Source organism: Monodelphis domestica, chromosome 8 (assembly GCF_027887165.1).
Source record: "Monodelphis domestica isolate mMonDom1 chromosome 8, mMonDom1.pri, whole genome shotgun sequence".
In the NCBI taxonomy this organism is placed as follows: Eukaryota; Metazoa; Chordata; class Mammalia; order Didelphimorphia; family Didelphidae; genus Monodelphis; species Monodelphis domestica.
The window spans coordinates 89,665,860-89,684,721 of record NC_077234.1 but is presented as its reverse complement, the minus strand read 5'-3'; the positions used below and the strand labels follow the sequence as shown (position 1 = coordinate 89,684,721).

Genomic DNA, 18,862 nt, shown 5'->3' with positions numbered 1-18,862 from the left:
AAAATTTTGTTCATACTGATAATTAATTATGATAATTACTATTTCAATATAAAAATGTACTTTTTTGTCCAGCACATTCAAATTTGGAGGATTGTTCATTTTATAATTTATATCAACTATATAGCTATATATGTATATATACATATAATGTGAATTGTAAAGTGCATCATAAACCTAAAACATTATATAAATGCTAGATGATTTAAACTTGGGATTTATTTTGATAATGGGGTATAAAAATCTACAAAAGTAAATAAAATATCTATATGGAATCTTAGTTTCTCACTAGTTATAAAACTACACAAAATTTTATAATTTAAATTTGACCATTGGAAGACTCTTCAAACCACTAAAAAAGGAATATTTAATAAAACACTCACTATCTCATTTACTCTGTAAACTATATTAACCATTACTGTAAAATTTATTATAGTAAAGTATTGAATATTCTGTCCACTGGTGTCTCAGAGTTATCATTACATTTATCAGTTTTATTTAGAAAAGGAAAAGAATCATATAAAAAGTCATATATTTCCTAAAGTCACTATTTATTTATTATAGTATATAACAAGAAATGGAGTATACATATAGTTGCATGCATTTCCCCAAGTAAATAAAAATTTCTATTTACATAGAAAAATATATCAATTTTGTTGATACTAAGATCATTAACACTCTTTTTTTGTGTATGTTTTTTCTCCTTTTGTATAGTATTTCTAATTTATTTAACTTTATATATATATAGGCCAAATAGGTCCTTGAATTAAAAGAATTAATAAGTACATGCTACTTTCAAATCCTTAGCCATTTACTCACAAACTATTCCTGACCTGTGTAAGTTTGTCTAGCTCCCCAAGCCAAGCCCCAAACATCTTGTCCAGATCCTGATCTTCTTTGTCACTGTCTTCTTCAGCACCATGGTCAAGTTCTTCATCTGATAACTGCTCCATCTGAAAAATAAGAAATTCACTTTAGTACTTTAATGACAATGAATACTTAAATTTCCAGGCATGGTACTGGTAGACTATCCAGGTTTCACAAGTATACAGCAATGAGGTAAGCACAATAGCTCTGTGGACCTTGTTGGTAGGCAGCTCTTCTCTCCCACATTTCCTTTGGCGTTTCCCCAAAACCTAAACTAGTTCATCTGTGTACATCCCTGGAATGTATACTGTCAAGGTAAGTGAACTTATTCACAAACAAAATTTCTCCATTTGCTGTAACCAAGGGTTTCCCGTATCAATGGTACAGTGCAGGCTGGTAAAGAGCCTGTTTTCTTGGTGTGGTCAGGTCAAAATCAGCCCAAGTGGCAGAGAACTGATCCATACTTTGTTGGGTCTCAGTCTCGGAAGCTGTAATGAATGCACAGTCATTGAAGTTGTGCACCAACTTTCCCTCCACCTTAGTCTTGATATCTGACATTACTGAAAATGTCATTCTAAAATTTAAGCAGCCCTGCTCCACTCTATTGGTGCCTGGAAAAGTGAGAGAACATAATCCATTCTCCAGAGCCATGTAAGTATACCATCAAAGAGCTGGCATACTATACTGATGGGCAACAAAATTCTGCCATGATCTTCCACAAGTGCTCACAATTGACAGTATCAAAGGTCTGGGTCAGATCTATACCATGTATAGACCTCTGTCCCGATCCTGGAATTTCTCTCAGAGTTGTTGGACACACTAAGTACCATATCAACTGTTCCTCAGCTTTGTTGAAGCCATAATGACTCAAGTAAATGACTATCTTCCAGGTAAAAGATAAGCCTCTTAAGGAAGACTCTGGCAAGAATCTTGCCAAGAGTAATTTAGAAAAAGAACCCCATTGTAACCAGGAAACCTATTTCCTTTTCCTTTATAGAGATGGAAAATGGAGGCATCCTTCACCTTCTGGGGGACAACCTCTTGTTGCCATAAAACAGTCAGCTTTTGAATGAGCAGTGGATCACATGCTTTGTAAATCTCTGCTGGCCTGGAATCAGCAACAGGTGCTTTGCCTTAGGCATTCAAAAACCTTTTCTTCAGTTGGATGTTTGGCTAGGGAGATACTGACTTCAAATTATAGAAATGTTAAGCCCATATCTCTACAATTATATACTCATTACTGAACAAGGTGGCTTCATCAGCACTGTGTAGCTGAGATATACCATAAGTCTTTGGCCCATAAATTACCCTTCAGAGTATCAAAAAAAAAATGCTTTTTAGGTTATTACTATCAGTATAAAGCTGCATTTTATTTGCCCTCTTACTGAGCCAATCCTGCATCTTTCTAAGCTTCATTTGCACTTTACTTCAGATGGAATTAAACTACCTTCTCAGGGAGACAAACCTTCCTGCTAGAATCACTGTACACTTCTCATTTTATTATTTAGTAGCTTCTGAAATTCCTTATTGTTTTCAATAAGCCAGTCCTACCTGATGGTGAGTATTCTGTCCTAGATGAAGAAATGCTGTGCTATAACCAAGCTTTAAGTGTTCCACAGTACCTGCTTTTATCACCTTCATGGCTATTAGAACAAATCATTCACATCTTGCCTTTTTAGTAGAGAAAGCTTTCACATGCTTAGGGTTACACATCTTTCTAGTGGGTTTGAGGCCTCCAGCATACTTTCAACCTGGTTTAGTCCACTAAGACAGTTTACTAAGATGTGACTGCTGCACATACTACAGTTTCTTGGAGCCACAGAAGAGTTGGGTGGCAGGTGGATACCAAAGGAGGAAAGCAGTCTTGAAATAAGGGCTGGGCAAGCTCTCATTCCAGAGGGATTAGTCTTCCCTAAATACCCATACATCCTGCAAACTGTTCTACGACTATTCCATTAAGAATATAGAGAAATAGAAACCAAGGCCAAAACTGCTTCTGTAACTTTTTCAATGACAAAAGTTAAGTTAATATCCCTAGTTCCTAGCACAGTTGGCTGGCACATATAAAGTACATGATACTTGCTGACTAATATCTTCTTTTATGGCTCAGCTAAAATGATTTCTCTTTCTTCCCCATTCTCAATTCATTGGATAATAAGATCATAGGTGTAGGTTGGTTATTTACCAGAAGTTCTTGACCTGGTGCTTATAGATTCCCACCCCCACAACCTAAAACCTAAAAAGGTCCATGAATGTATTTCAAGGGGTTTGTCTTTTATTTTCACTAAACTGTATAATCTTATGTATTTTATGCATTTAAAAATATTTTGGGGGGGGTGTCCATAGGCTACATGGCCTGCCTAAAGATTTATTACACACAAAAAAGTTAAGAATCTCTAAATTCTAGTTCAAGTTCCTCATTTTACATAAATAATTTGTTCAATGTTACATAAGCTGGTAAGTGGTATACTCTACCCTACTCCTCTGTCCCATATAACATTTATGTACTTAAATGTATGCATATCATAATCATTTGGTATGTATAATAGCAAATGTTATATATAATGGAATGAAGAGAAATTATTTCATTTTTGTCATCTTATCGTTATGATCTAGCACAGTACCTTACCACTTATTTGCTGAATTTTAGAATTATTAATATAACGTCAGGCAGCAAAGGAAAGTAATGAATGCTGGAGGGGATGTGGCAAAGTTGGGACATTAATTCATTACTGGTGGAGTTGTGAATTGATCCAACCATTCTGGAGGGCAATTTGGAACTATGCCCAAAGGGTGATAAAAGACTGCCTGTCCTTTGATCCTGCTGGGTTTGTACCCCAAAGAGATAATAAGGAAAAAGACTTGTACAAGAATATTCATAGCTGCACTCTTTGTGGTGGCCAAAAATTGGAAAAAGAGGGGATGCCCTTCAATTGGGGAATGGCTGAACAAATTGTGGCATATGTTGGTGATGAAATACTATTGTGCTCAAAGGAATAATAAAGTGGAGGAATTCCCTGGAAACTGGAACAATCTCCAGGAATTGATGCAGAGTGAGAGGAGCAGAACCAGGAGAACATTGTACACAGAGACTGATACAGTGTGGTACAATCGAATGTAATGGACTTCTCTATTAGTGGCAATGCAATAATCCTGAACAACTTGGAGGGATCTATGAGAAAGAACACTATCCACATCCAGAGGAAGAACTGTGGGAATAGAAAAACAAAAGAAAAGCAACTGCTTGATTATATGGGTTGAGGGGGATATGATTGGGGATACAGACTCTAAATGATCATTCTAATGCAAACATCAACAACATGAAAATAGGTTCTGATCAAGGACACATGTAATATGCAGGGGAATCGTGCATCGGCTACAAGAATGGTGGGAGGAGAGGGAGGGAAAGAATATGATTCTTGTAACCAAGGAATAATGTTCTAAATTGACTAAATAAATTAAAAAAAAAATTAAAAAATTAAAAAAATCTATAACATCAGGAAAAACATAAATACCCAACTGTGAAAGACCTCTCTGAGTACTATGTCTTTAATCCTAAAAGCAATTTTTTTTTATATTAGGGTCAGGCTTATGTCTTAGGAAGAGAAGCTTATATCTATTCATACTTAACTAACTTTTTTGTATTTTATTCTACATTTTATCTATCAAAGATAGAAAACTCTATTGGCAAAAATCAATGGAAAGAAGAACCTTTCAGAAAGAACTTATAGCTTCAATATTCAAATAATTTAGGCTAGTCTAAGAATAACCAGAAGCAGCCATAATGCTAATTCTCTACCTTTATTAGAGGGTTCAACAAATTGTCAACTTCCTCTTGTCTGAGTCTTGTAGTTTCCATACTTCCTCAAAACAAACAGAATAGAAATAAACCATAACTTCAAAATCCTAAAATGCAACTCTCTCTTGAATTATTAATATCTACAGCACCTAAGTTTACTGCAAAAACAAAATATTACTATGAAAAGAACAACAGATTTCTGTTCCACCTAATTAACACTTGTCTATCAGACTACTTTTGTGTTTATTTACAAACAGAACAGCTTTGATAACTTACAGAGCATTTTGGTCAACATCTTTATTCAGTGTATCTTTTGTGTGACACAATATAGTAGTATGAGAGGATTAAAGAATAAATGGAAATTATGGAATAACCTAGACACTACTTAACATTTTACAAATAAAATTTTTGCTACCTTTTTTTTCTTTTTGAGTTTTTGACACTACTTCATTGTTGTATGAAACAAGGCTTTTATGACATAATCTACTTCTTAGTGAGCTTGTTGCTTTTCCAATAAATAGGTGAGGAAACTATAAGTGAGTTTCAGGTGACAAACTCTAGTACACTGTTACTTTTCCATTTTTCTAAACCTTACTCCCTTTAACTGGCCATCACTATTTACTCAAACTACAAAATTAGTAGCCTAAAGAACTCTTTACACATTCTTAGGTCAACAAATTTGGCATTGAAATTAATTTTAATTTCCCAGTTCCTTAAAGACACTACCCAACTCAATCCAAAAAACCAGTTGCCATAGTTATGAATCAATTCCTTCTCCCTAAAATATAGAATACTTCTTATTCTAATTTCTTTCTCATTTGAGAAAGCAATCCCACCCCTGCCCCCACAAAAGTCAATGGATAGAGGAAGAGGGTTTGAAAAATTTCACAAGCAACTGAAAGTCATCTTCATTTTAAAAATGCAATATGAATTTAAATAGAAATCTTCTAATCATTTTTTCCTAATTTTTTCTAATTTTTCCTTAATTTCTATGTTCTGTAATAATATTCTTCTAACAAACCATTTTATGGATGTTAACTTAAGAATTTGTGGAAGAAAGGGGAGTTATTAGTTTCCAATTAATCTCCACCTCATTATATGTGACAACCTACGTTCTAAGAAAGTCAATACATTTCAAAACATACAATCATCCACTGAATATATCATATTCTCACATAATCCTGGAACCATGACAAATGTTTAATATTTGTTTTTTGGTAAAACTGGGAGAAAGGAAATCACATGTGGCAAAATGCTGAGAGGAGTAATAGTTCTTGTCCATAAGTTTACAGCATAATTTGAAAGCCAGATTATAGACCAAAGAATTCTACATTTTCAATCAGCAAAAAATCAAGAGCTGTGTGGTAGAGACCATAAATACCATATAGAACTTTAAAGAAAGTAAAGATCAGTGGGCCTAATCCAGAAAGACTAAAAATGTTAGATATAACCAGAGAAATATAGAGCTGAAAGAGATCTGCTTGAAGAAAGTATAGATTTTGGAATGCTGAAGAAGAAAAGTAAATGAGCATTGATTTAAGGGCAAAAAGAATGATTTATGTGCTTTTTAAAAATGATCTTTTAAAAATGCACTAACTCCTTATATCTATTACTTGATATTACAATATCTATTAGCTCTATTTGACACTGAGAAGACCTTAGGGCTCAGAGTTCTTTTATATAACAGATTTATAGATGCAAGAGAAATTCATCTAGTTCAACATCTTTAGTTTATAGATGAAGCTCAGTTAGAAGGTACATTAGGGTTAATTTAATCTGCCACCTTTGTTTTATATGAAAATGCTTTTTGACTTTACCCACTTGCATCTTGACTTTACCCACTGCTGTTTCAATACATCAGAGGTCAGAAATTAAAATTAGATAACAGAAAGGGTTTAGATGTATAGTACTGTATAATAAATATATTTTATCTTTTAATGCCATGAATATACATAGTAAACACCCCATAAAAGAAAAAAGAAAAAATTCAGAAATTCTCTGGCATAAAAGTTGAGTGAAAAAAATATATGCAATTTTCCAGATCATGGGGGGAAGGAGGGGCATGCTGCTTCATCCTTAACTATGCAATGTGGAAGGTACTCATATTTAAAATGTCGAGGGGTGGAAGTGGGGATGGGTGTTTAGCCCACTTAGAGGTTACTTCCAACCCTAAAAGTCAATAGATTCTCTTTCTCTCTGGGAGGATTAGAGAAAAGTTTTTTGAAGGAGGAAGCGCTTGAGCCAAGCCTTAAAGTTCAGGTCTTGAGGCAGAGGGATGTATAATGACTTCTTAAAACTTTATAAAGGGAGCAAGTATACAATAAAAACTCAGGTAACCTAACTCCAAATACAATGTTCTTTCCTATATCATGCTATATGGTTTGTTAGATCCAAAAAAGTGGGTAACATTTGTCTAGTGGGAGTACATAACAAAGGGAAAAAATGAGAGCAGAACTAACAAATTTTCAACTTTATTTTATACAACTTTTCTCCATATACTTTAGCCTTCTGCCAAACTGGTACATTTGACCTCTCATATATATCTTAAACTTTTTTGCCTCTCTTCCTTTGCTCATATCATGGCCAACATCTGGGAATGCTCTCCTCCTTTCTGTTTGTTAAAATTCTTTGCCATCTTTCCAGGCCAACATAAAGTGTAAGTTCCTCCAAGAAACCTCCTGGAATCTTCTAAATGAGAAACAGAATTGCAAACTTTTCAGATAATTTAAAAGGTCAGCTAGTTCAAACTCCCCATTTTAGAGATAAGGAAACTGAACCTCAATATCTCCATCTATTAAAAAAAGGAAGTTCTTGGGGGCAGCTGGGTAGCTCAATGGATTGAGAGCCAGGTCTAGAGACAGGAGGTCCTACATTCAAATCTGCCTTGGAAAAAAAAAAATTGTAAGTTCAAAGAACACATAAGATAGATATATATATATATATATATATATATAAAGATTCGCCGAAGGGGGAAAAGTCTTATGGTATAATAGAAAGTACCCTTTAAAAAAAAGAAAGGATTTTTTCTGTTGCAACTACAGGATCTAGTTTCTTTTAGAGTCCTCGCTCTCTCTGTCCCCACCTTTTTTCTATTACCCAGAATTATTCTAATTTGTTTCCTAATATGTTAACTTGCAAATTAAAGAAATAAACTCTCCTTAAAAAAATATTAACATTTTAGTAGTGGAGCATTAAAAAAAAAGGTACTTAAAAAAAAGGAGGAGGGGGGTAGGTAGATAGCATAGTGTATAGAGAGAATACCAGGCAATGAATTGGGATATTAGTTCAAATCTGACCTCAGACACACCATAGTTATATGACTCTGGGCAAGCTACTAAACCCTAACTGCCTATCTATCCATTGCTGCTATTTGGTTTTAGAATAAATACTTTGACAGAAGGCAAGTTTTTTGTTTGTTTGTTTTGTTTTGCTTTGAAAAGGTACTTAAAACTTATACTGCTACACTTGGCAATGAGAAAAATACAAATTCACATGTAAAGATTACTATTCAAGAAATCTTTTTTAAAAAACTTCTCTTGCTATTCTTTTAATCACAATGCTTCAAAGGCAGCATAGTGCTAAACCACTGCAAATGATGAACTTCTTTTAAAATTTAGGTTATGAAACATTAAAAACTTCTAGGCTGAGAGAGAATTGAAAATTTCTAGTTCTTTATTGATTCCATGGTTATGATCTGAGCCAGGTTAAGCAATGAGGTTATGGTTTTTCTATTGTCAACAAAACATGAACTTCCCTTCAAAAAGAGAAAAATTTTGGGGAAGACTTACATGAACTGATGAAAAGTGAAAGGAGCTAGACCAAGAATACTGTACACATCAGCAGTAATATAATGATCCAAAATAATTACGAAGGCCTTATGATGAAAAATGCTATACACCTCTAAAGAATTGATGTTATATGAACACAGATTGAAATATCCTTTTTACTTTATTATTCTTAGGGTTTTAATCTGTTTTCTTTCGCAAAATGGCTAATATGGAAATGTTGTGCATGACTACACATTTAATTTATATCAGATTATTTACCTTCTCAAGGAGAAAGAATAAGAATTTGGAATGCAATTTTTAAAAAAATGTTAAAAATTTTTGATTACCTGCAATTGAGAAAAAAATAAATTTTAAAAAGATAGATTTCCTCCTTCTAGATCTAAGTTTGCTCTAGCTGCTCTTTAATCTGGGCACTCTTTCCTTTCCAAGAAACACCCTGCACCAGTAATCATCTCCTTTCATTCATCTTCAACTTCTCATTTACAAATGGCTTTTTCTCACCTGCTTATCAGTCAATAAACATTCATTAAGCACCTAATGGTGCCAGGTACCACAAAATGCTGGGGACACAAAAGGAGGAAAATGACAGTTCAAAACCAAGTTCAATAGCCTTTCGACTCTTGAACAATGAGTCACTGCAAAATCAGACTGAGGCAGCAGTGGCATACTCAGCTCTTATTTATTTAGCATGTTTTCTCTGCCAAGGAAAAGGATGTTTGGACTTGGAAAGTAGTTTAAAACACAAAAAATATTAAGAGATGGTGATAACACCTGATAGGCTAACTACATCAGAAGATATTAAAAGAACTGGTCTAGATGTTTTGAGAGCAAAAACTGACTAGCTTTTTAATGTATACTCCCCCCTAGTAAGTACTGAATAAATCTTCTTATTCATTTATGTGACTGGGTCACAGGATTACAGATTTAGAATACAAACTTATCTCATTTAAGACCTTTAAGTTAAAGTTGAGAAAAGGGATGAGGTCCCAGAGGCTAAATGACTTACCTAGGGCTACACAGATAGTAAAGTGCTGATCAAAAATTTCAACCAATTTCAACCTGTGATTCCATTGTACTGTTCTATGTATACCTTAAATTCCATAGCAGAGACAGAGCTGTTTCATTTTTACATCTGTATTTCCAGAACTTAGCAGTGTATTTTAACAATAGGTCCTAAAGATTTTTGTTTAATGAAATTTGCTATTTCAGTGACAGTTTGGAACCCACTGCTATGACCTCAAATCTACTATATCTATCACAGATGTGTTATCTTGAAAATCCAATTCAAGGCTTCTAAAATCCTTCCATTTGCTTTTGCATCTTGTACCTTTACTAAGATGAAAAAAAAAATAGGGAATAGGATTGTTCAATGACAAAAGCTAAAATCAGAAACTTGATTAATTAGGTATTTTTATTTTTTTAATGCATATATCTTAAAATCTTTACAACTAATACCAGTTTTAAACTATTTTGAATAAGAAGCCTAGCAACTAAGACCTGAATCTCAGTTAATGGTCTTTTAAAAAATTATGGTGCCATGGAAATAGGGAAGGGTATGTGTCATCTGAAAGGAGAGTTATCTCTTCAAGTCATGGGCTAGTGAGTTCGACTTTTTGAACACAAAAAAGCATTAGCTTTAAATTTATATCAATGGAGCTTTTGTTTTCATTCCACTTTCATTTAAATATTTTCTCCTTTTTCCAAACAGTTGTCAATTGCAACAAAACAAAAAATAGAAAAAAGAAACCAATTTATTAACCAAGACTGACCTAAAACACAACCTTCCATAGCCACAATCTTCTATTTGCAAAGAAGAGTCTTCTCCATTGTTCAGGGAAAAGCTTGATTATCATAATTATATATAGTGTTCAGATTTTTTCCCTATTTACTGGCTTTAGTCATTGTGTATATTATTTTCCTAGTTCTGCTTACTTCATTTTGTATACTTTTTCTTTAAGTCCCCAAGATAAGCAGCTAGGTGGCAAAATGGGTAGAACATTGGGAAAGGAGTCAAGAAGAACTGAGTTAAAAATCTAACTTCAGACACAGGGATTCATTCACACATCCTAATGGCAACACAAACATAATTTATCTAAATTAAACTTCACCTTCCATGTAAAACATACTACTCTTTTTTTAAAAGTTTTTTTTTTTATTTGATCATTTCCAAACATTATTCATTGGAGACAAAGATCATTTTCTTTTCCTCCCACCTCCCCCCCCACCTCTCCCATAGCTGACATGCGATTCCACTGGGTATCACATGTGTTCTTAAAACATACTACTCTTGACCAAATTGAGGATGTTAGTTTCATTAACAAAAATACCTTATGTCTTTTAAAAAAAGCAACATCCTCCTAACTGGTCATCCAATTGGTTATCTTGTAGGCATCTTGAACTCAACACATCCAAAAGAGAACTTATTAATCTTCTTTTCACCCCTTCCATCCTATTACCATCAGAGATACCATATCCTCCCAGTCACAAAGTATTAAAATCTTGGTATCATCCTTGCCTCTTTGCTCTTATTCAATTTTCTCCCATCCACACAGACACCACCCTGGTGCTCCCTTCATAGCTGAATCACATCAGAGCATTCTAATTGGTCTCCCTTCCTCAGGTTTATCCCTACTCTAGTCCATGGACTCAGGAAATGATTTTCCCAAAGAGAAATTCTGACTATATAACACCCCTAGTATCTTCAGATCGAACAATATAAAATTATTTTGCCTAATCTGGCTCCTAATCTTTCCAGTCTTCTTTTCTCAAAAATCTATACCGCATGTTTTTTAACCCTTACTTTCTGTGGGCAAGGATTAGGCAAACAAAGTTTTAATGACTTGCCCAGGGTCACATGGCTAGGAAGTGTCTGAAGCCAGATTTGAACCTGTCTTCCCTCCATTCCCAGCCTAGTATCCACTGTACTGCCTATCTATTTCCAATTGTTTATTTTTATCTGTTGCACCATCATTAGAACATTAATACCTCAAATTTCTATAGTGCTTTTAAGGGTTTAGAAGGTATTTTGCTTGCTACAACCCTGTGAGGTAGGTGTGATCCACCTATTACTGATCATTTTATGTGTAAAAAAACTGAGGTTCAGAAAAGTTAAGTGACTTACCCTTAGATAGGAGTTAATAAGTATTATTAAAATTGTAATTCAGGTCTCTTGGCTCCAATTCAGCAGCTTTTCATCAGAAACTTCAAAACCTTAGTATCCTCTTTGATTATTCCTTACTCTCCCATCATATCCAATTACCAAATACTGCAGATTATACCTTCAAAATCTTTCCTTTATCAACCCTTCCCCCTCTACTTTCAATGACTCCAAAACTGAGTATTTATACTACCATCTATTTGAACCACTGCTATAACCACTAAGCAAGTCTTCCTATCTACACTTTTTCCTCCTTCTAATCCATCCCTTCCTCAGAAAAAGATCCCCACTACATCTTTGATATACTTGGAAAACTTAAATCTTTGTTTCCTTAGTCATTTTATCTTTCAACTACCATAGTACTAAGAATAGCAAACAAAAACATTACTCCCAATAACCCCATAAGAAAAAACAACTATTGTTAACTCTTATGTATACTGTCTAATACCAATAAATAATTCTGCTTCGCTTGATCTAGTCTTGTACCATTAGTTTCCTCAAAAATGCCATATTTCTGACTAATTGGTAGTACTGTTATTGCCAGATTTTAACTTCCCAGAGGTTCCTCTATCATTGCTACTATATGCTACAGCTTTCCTGTGCCATGTGCTAAAGATGCTATTCTGTTATTTTTTCAATTTTGCTAGCTCTGGCTAAATTGGGTACTGGCTGGACTAGGTCTAGTAGAAATAAGTGCCTTCTTCAAATCTGGAATACTCAGATTGACCAGAAATTCTTGGTGGTTTCTGATGCTGATAATCTTCAATAGTCTGTTCAGGTCCATTAATGGAACAGTTTAAGTGATGACTGTAGTAGAAGAGTGACCTGATTCAAAGACAGAGTTTATCTCCTGGCACCATTCAATCTGACACAGTCTAATCTGGCTCTGGCAATAAAACAGATCCATCTGCTTTCTTGGCTTCCCTCACACAGTATATTTCATCTCATCCACACCATGCCTTTGTATTGGCTATATTCTATGCCTGGAATGTATTCTCTCCTCATTTCAAGTTTAGCTCAATTGTTACCTTCTCTAAGAGTCTCTAAAGGACTCTTAACTGCTAGCCACTCCTATCACCATGTTTTTTTTTAATTTTGTAAACAATTTGTACTTATTGTGTGTAGAAGTTTCTCCCTATAGAATGTAAGCTCCTTGAGCACAAGTACAGTTTCATTTTTGCTTTTGCATTCTCAGTGCCTTGCATAATGCCTGGCACAGTACTGTTTGATTATCTTCATATATGAAATAAGCTTAGTTGTACAAAACTGTACTGACAGTAAGAAGGGTACGCTCCAAAAAGAGTTATCATCTAGGAGCACTGCAGTATTTCTAAAGTTATCTTGCAAATCAAACCACTCAAAACTAATCAAGTTTCTAGTACTGTGCTAGGTAGCAATGGAAGGATGCCACTGCAGACATGGAGATGTTTTACTGGGTGCTCTTCCTGATCTTTTGAGTGTCCCAACCTGAAGCTGAAGAAGCCATCCTGGGCTCACACAGGCCTGGCAGTTATGACCATATAAACCCTTGTAGTGCTATTCTCATGACTAGAGGAATAATCATGTCATTGTGGAACCTGCTAGTCTTGGATTTATGATGGATGGACATGGATACCAGAGATCACATGGACACCTTTGCCCACGAGACTGATCTCTCTGGCAAAGAAATCTTATACTGAATGACTGAGGTGGCATGAAGGTCAAGGCTGACAAGAGATGAATCTTCTCCCTATTGTGAAAGGGAATTCTTTATTCTCACAAGTCACTTGAAGTAAGAGAGTTCCCAAGTCACTTGCTAAAATGAATGAAAACTCCAGAACTCAACACTAAGTAGGTGTGTTCACAATTCATTTGCTAAAATGGGTGATAACTCAATCAGTCAGATAAAAGGTTGAAACCTTCAGAGGTAAGAAGGGGAACCCATAGACACTGCCTGCCTGTCCTAGGCAGTGCTAGGCGATTTGGAAGCTGTGATTGACCCTTGTGAAGAGGAGAAGGGCTAAGAAATCACTATAAAAGCCCTGAACTTCTTCGGCTGGAGAGAATCTTCTGCAAGCAGTCTTCTGGTGTCTTTGAAAAGTCCTCTTTGGCCTGAATCTGGAGCTTGGAGGATCTTGGGACTTGGACTGACTCGTGGGTGAGTGAGTATCTGGCCTTTCTTTCTTGGTGTCTGGAGAGAGATTAGTTTTGGATAGGCCTTCCCTTCTTGGAGGAGGCTGTCTAAGTCCTCCAGTCACCAGGCTGAGCCAAACACAGGAGCAATATTTAGGGTGATAGGGTAGACATCTTCTCTACCCTCTTTTTGTATTTCTCCTCTCTTACTCTTTCCATCTTTTTTTAAATAAAAGCTATTAAAAGTCATTTTGACTTGAGCCATAATATTTTTAATTGGCAATCACAAGATTATGTTAGAATTCTCACATATTAGTCAAACCCTTAATTTTATTTCCTTACATTATGCTGCTATATTGGTTGCTCAGGACGTTGCCCAGATATAAAGAAGTAGGCATCACTGCCCCTTACAACAAACTTTCTCAGACAATATGCTTCCAGATAATATATTGGATCCAGTTTTCTATTTAGGAGAGGCTTCAGTTTAAAAATCTTAGATTGATCCCATGTACCAAATACTCTCAAACTCAATAGGTTTCTTCTCTTCATCAGTGTCTTGACTTTCTTTAAGGTGCAAAAGTTCATGAGAATGAAGCTGCCAGGCTATCTCCTGGGTTAGAGTTCTTTTTGTAAAGACAACAGATAACTGGATTTCTCCTTTCAATAACCTTGCAAAGGCTATTTCTGCCCTTCAGGACAAAACTTGGAACACGGACTCTGTAGCTTTCATATTTCAACCAATAAAGAATATGAGGCCGTTTCTCCAAGGATTTTTAATTTAAAGGGGCATGTAATTATCAACAAAAAAAGGATCCCTCTCACCAGCCTCCTTCTATGAAAAAAAGCTAGTGAGTCTTGCATCTTTATGAAGGGAATTGTGTTCTTTTTCTGATTGGCCTGAGAGCTCAACCTTAGGCCCTTCCTTAATAATTACCATTGTTATCGAAAGTGATAGAACTATTGATTTAATAAATAAGACAAGAAGCTGGTACTTTGAAAAAACAAACAAAATAGAAAAAAGGAAGGAAGAAAAGCAAATTCACAGCATTAAAGATGAAAAGGGGGACAGCACCTCCAATGAGGAGGAAATTAAGGCAATCATTAGAAATTACTTTGCCCAATTATATGGCAATAAATACACCAATTTAGGAGAAATGGATGAATATATACAAAAATACAAACTGCCTAGACTAACAGAAGAGGAAATAGAATTCTTAAATAATCCCATATCAGAAATTGAAATCCATCAAGCCATCAAAGAACTTCCTAAGAAAAAATCCCCAGGGCCTGATGGATTCACCTGTGAATTCTATCAAACATTCAGAGAACAGTTAACCCCAATACTATACAAACTATTTGACATAATAAGCAAAGAGGGAGTTCTACCAAACTCCTTTTACGACACAAACATGGTACTGATTCCAAAACCAGGCAGGTCAAAAACAGAGAAAGAAAACTATAGGCCAATCTCCCTAATGAATATAGATGCAAAAATCTTAAATAGGATACTAGCAAAAAGACTCCAGCAAGTGATCAGAAGGATCATTCACCATGATCAAGTAGGATTCATACCAGGGATGCAGGGCTGGTTCAACATTAGGAAAACCATCCACATAATTGACCACATCAACAAGCAAACTAGCAAGAACCACATGATTATCTCAATAGATGCAGAAAAAGCCTTTGATAAAATACAACACCCATTCCTATTAAAAACACTAGAAAGCATAGGAATAGAAGGGTCATTCCTAAAAATAATAAACAGTATATATCTAAAACCAACAGCTAATATCATCTGCAATGGGGATAAACTAGATGCATTCCCAATAAGATCAGGAGTGAAACAAGGATGCCCATTATCACCTCTACTATTTGACATTGTACTAGAAACACTAGCAGTAGCAATTAGAGAAGATAAAGAAATTGAAGGCATCAGAATAGGCAAGGAGGAGACCAAGTTATCACTCTTTGCGGATGACATGATGGTCTACTTAAAGAATCCTAGAGATTCAACCAAAAAGCTAATTGAAATAATCAACAACTTTAGCAAAGTTGCAGGATACAAAATAAACCCACATAAATCATCAGCTTTTCTATATATCTCCAACACAGCTCAGCAGCAAGAACTAGAAAGAGAAATCCCATTCAAAATCACCTTAGACAAAATAAAATACCTAGGAATCTATCTCCCAAGACAAACACAGGAACTATATGAACACAACTACAAAACACTCGCCACACAACTAAAACTAGACTTGAACAATTGGAAAAACATTAACTGCTCATGGATAGGACGAGCCAATATAATAAAAATGACCATCCTACCCAAACTTATTTATCTATTTAGTGCCATACCCATTGAACTACCAAAATACTTCTTCACTGATTTGGAAAAAACCATAACAAAGTTCATTTGGAAGAACAAAAGATCAAGGATATCCAGGGAAATAATGAAAAAAAACACATATGATGGGGGCCTTGCAGTCCCAGACCTCAAACTATATTACAAAGCAGCAGTCATCAAAACAATTTGGTACTGGCTAAGAAACAGAAAGGAAGATCAGTGGAATAGACTGGGGGAAAACGACCTCAGCAAGACAGTATACGATAAACCCAAAGATCCCAGCTTTTGGGACAAAAATCCACTATTCGATAAAAACTGCTGGGAAAATTGGAAGACAGTGTGGGAGAGACTAGGAATAGATCAACACCTCACACCCTACACCAAGATAAATTCAAAATGGGTGAGTGACTTAAACATAAAGAAGGAAACCATAAGTAAATTGGGTAAACACAGAATAGTATACATGTCAGACCTTTGGGAGGGGAAAGGCTTTAAAACCAAGCAAGATATAGAAAGAATCACAAAATGTAAAATAAATAATTTTGACTACATCAAACTAAAAAGCTTTTGTACAAACAAAACCAATATAACTAAAATCAGAAGGGAAACAACAAATTGGGAAAAAATCTTCATAGAAACCTCTGACAAAGGTTTAATTACTCATATTTATAATGAGCTAAATCAATTGTACAAAAAATCAAGCCATTCTCCAATTGATAAATGGGCAAGGGAAATGGATAGGCAGTTCTCAGATAAAGAAATCAAAACTATTAACAAGCACATGAAGAAGTGTTCTACATCTCTTATAATCAGAGAGATGCAAATCAAAACAACTCTGAGGTATCACCTCACACCTAGCAGATTGGCTAACATAACAGCAAAGGAAAGTAATGAATGCTGGAGGGGATGTGGCAAAGTAGGGACATTAATTCATTGCTGGTGGAGTTGTGAACTGATCCAACCATTCTGGAGGGCAATTTGGAACTATGCACAAAGGGCGACAAAAGAATATCTACCCTTTGACCCAGCCATAGCACTGCCGGGTCTGTACCCCAAAGAGATAATGGACACAAAGACTTGTACAAAAATATTCATAGCTGCGCTCTTTGTGGTGGCCCAAAACTGGAAAATGAGGGGATGCCCATCAATTGGGGAATGGCTGAACAAACTGTGGTATATGTTGGTGATGGAATACTATTGTGCTCAAAGGAATGATAAGGTGGAGAAGTTCCATGGAGACTGGAACAACCTCCAGGAAGTGATGCAGAGCGAGAGGAGCAGAACCAGGAGAACATTGTACACAGAGACTAATACACTGTGGTATAATCGAACGTAATGGACTTCTCCATTAGGGGCGGTGTAATGTCCCTGAACAACTTTCAGGGATCCAGGAGAAAAAAAAACACCATTCATAAGCAAAGGATAAACTATGGGAGTGGAAACACCGAGAAAAAGCAACTGCCTGAATACAGAGGTTGAGGGGACATGACAGAGGATAGACTTTAAATGAACACTCTAATGCAAATACTATCAACAAAGCAATGGGTTCAAATCAAGAAAACATCTAATGCCCAGTGGACTTACGCGTCGGCTATGGGGGGTGGGGGGGAGGAAAAGAAAATGATCTATGTCTTTAACGAATAATGCTTGGAAATGATCAAATAAAATATATTTAAAAAAAAAATAATTACCATTGTTAGATATTTCCAAAGATGAGATAGACTTAAGAGACTTCCATTCCTCCCTGATTATTTCATCAGGGTAGGGGTATGTCCTTACATGAGCCTGGAAGACAACTGTACATTCTTTTATCAGTTATGTGGATAGACCACCATACTTTAAATACATGGCTGATCACCTTTAATCTTTCAACTGAGTCAGAGTTCATCCATGGCTTGTCTGCCTTGCTCTTAATACTTTTAAGGGATTATTAACAAGAATGTTGTTGTCTATTCTCTCCAATTTGATGGGGGGGGAGGGAGAATGTGAGACCCTCAAGTTTGGCAGCAGGCTATTTCAGCCTACCCTTGGGAAGCATAAGAATAATTTAGTTTCACAATAATATCAATATTACAATTTGATATTAATTTTCCAAGTTGTCTATCTCAGAATGACATAAGGGAAGGCTTGGTATAAAAATGCCAAAGATTTAATCCATCTTTTGGAAAAAACCTTTTTAGGGGCAGTTAGGTGGCTCAGTGAATAGAGAGCCAGGACTATAAATCCTGGGTTCAAATCTGGTCTCAGACAGTTCCTAGCTGTTTGACCCCAGGAAGGTCATTTAACCCCAGTTACCTAAGCCCTTATCACTCTTCTGCCTTAAAAACGATGCTTAGTATTGTTAATAAGACAGATGGCAAGGGTTTAAAAAAAAAGCCAACAAAAACCTTCTTGGTTCCACTGAAATAAAAAGCTTTTAATAATAATGACCAATCCTCATGTTGAGTCATCACATTTGTCATGTTTTCCCTTCAATTTTTGAGAGAAAATATTTTCCTTTGTATAATAAAAAAAAGTATTTCATTATTTTCTCTAACACATTTGTAAATTTTACTTTTTCAGGAAAAGGTCCTTCTGGTGAAGATATACACAATTCAGGGAGCTGGGAGCTTCCAGGGTGATGTCTAGGGTAGTGATGGTGAACCCTTTAAAGAATGAGTGCTGGGCCCCCCCCTACCCCCCACACTGAGTGCTGTGCATGCCCCCCACCCAAGACCACTAAGTGCCCCTTACCCCCTCCAACACAATGTCCCTGTAACCCCACAAAGGGGAGGGATAAAGGGCTCCCATTGAGCTGC

At 35.7% G+C, this 18,862-nt stretch overlaps 1 protein-coding gene across 1 annotated transcript in view; it reads right to left on the bottom strand.

Annotated features, from left to right (window-relative positions):
• Positions 1 to 18,862, bottom strand: part of RAPH1 (Ras association (RalGDS/AF-6) and pleckstrin homology domains 1) — a 97,231-nt gene that overhangs the window by 63,033 nt on the left and 15,336 nt on the right. The window contains 1 exon segment of the mRNA XM_056808225.1: positions 831 to 950. Coding sequence (XP_056664203.1) covers positions 831 to 950 — 120 coding nt within the window.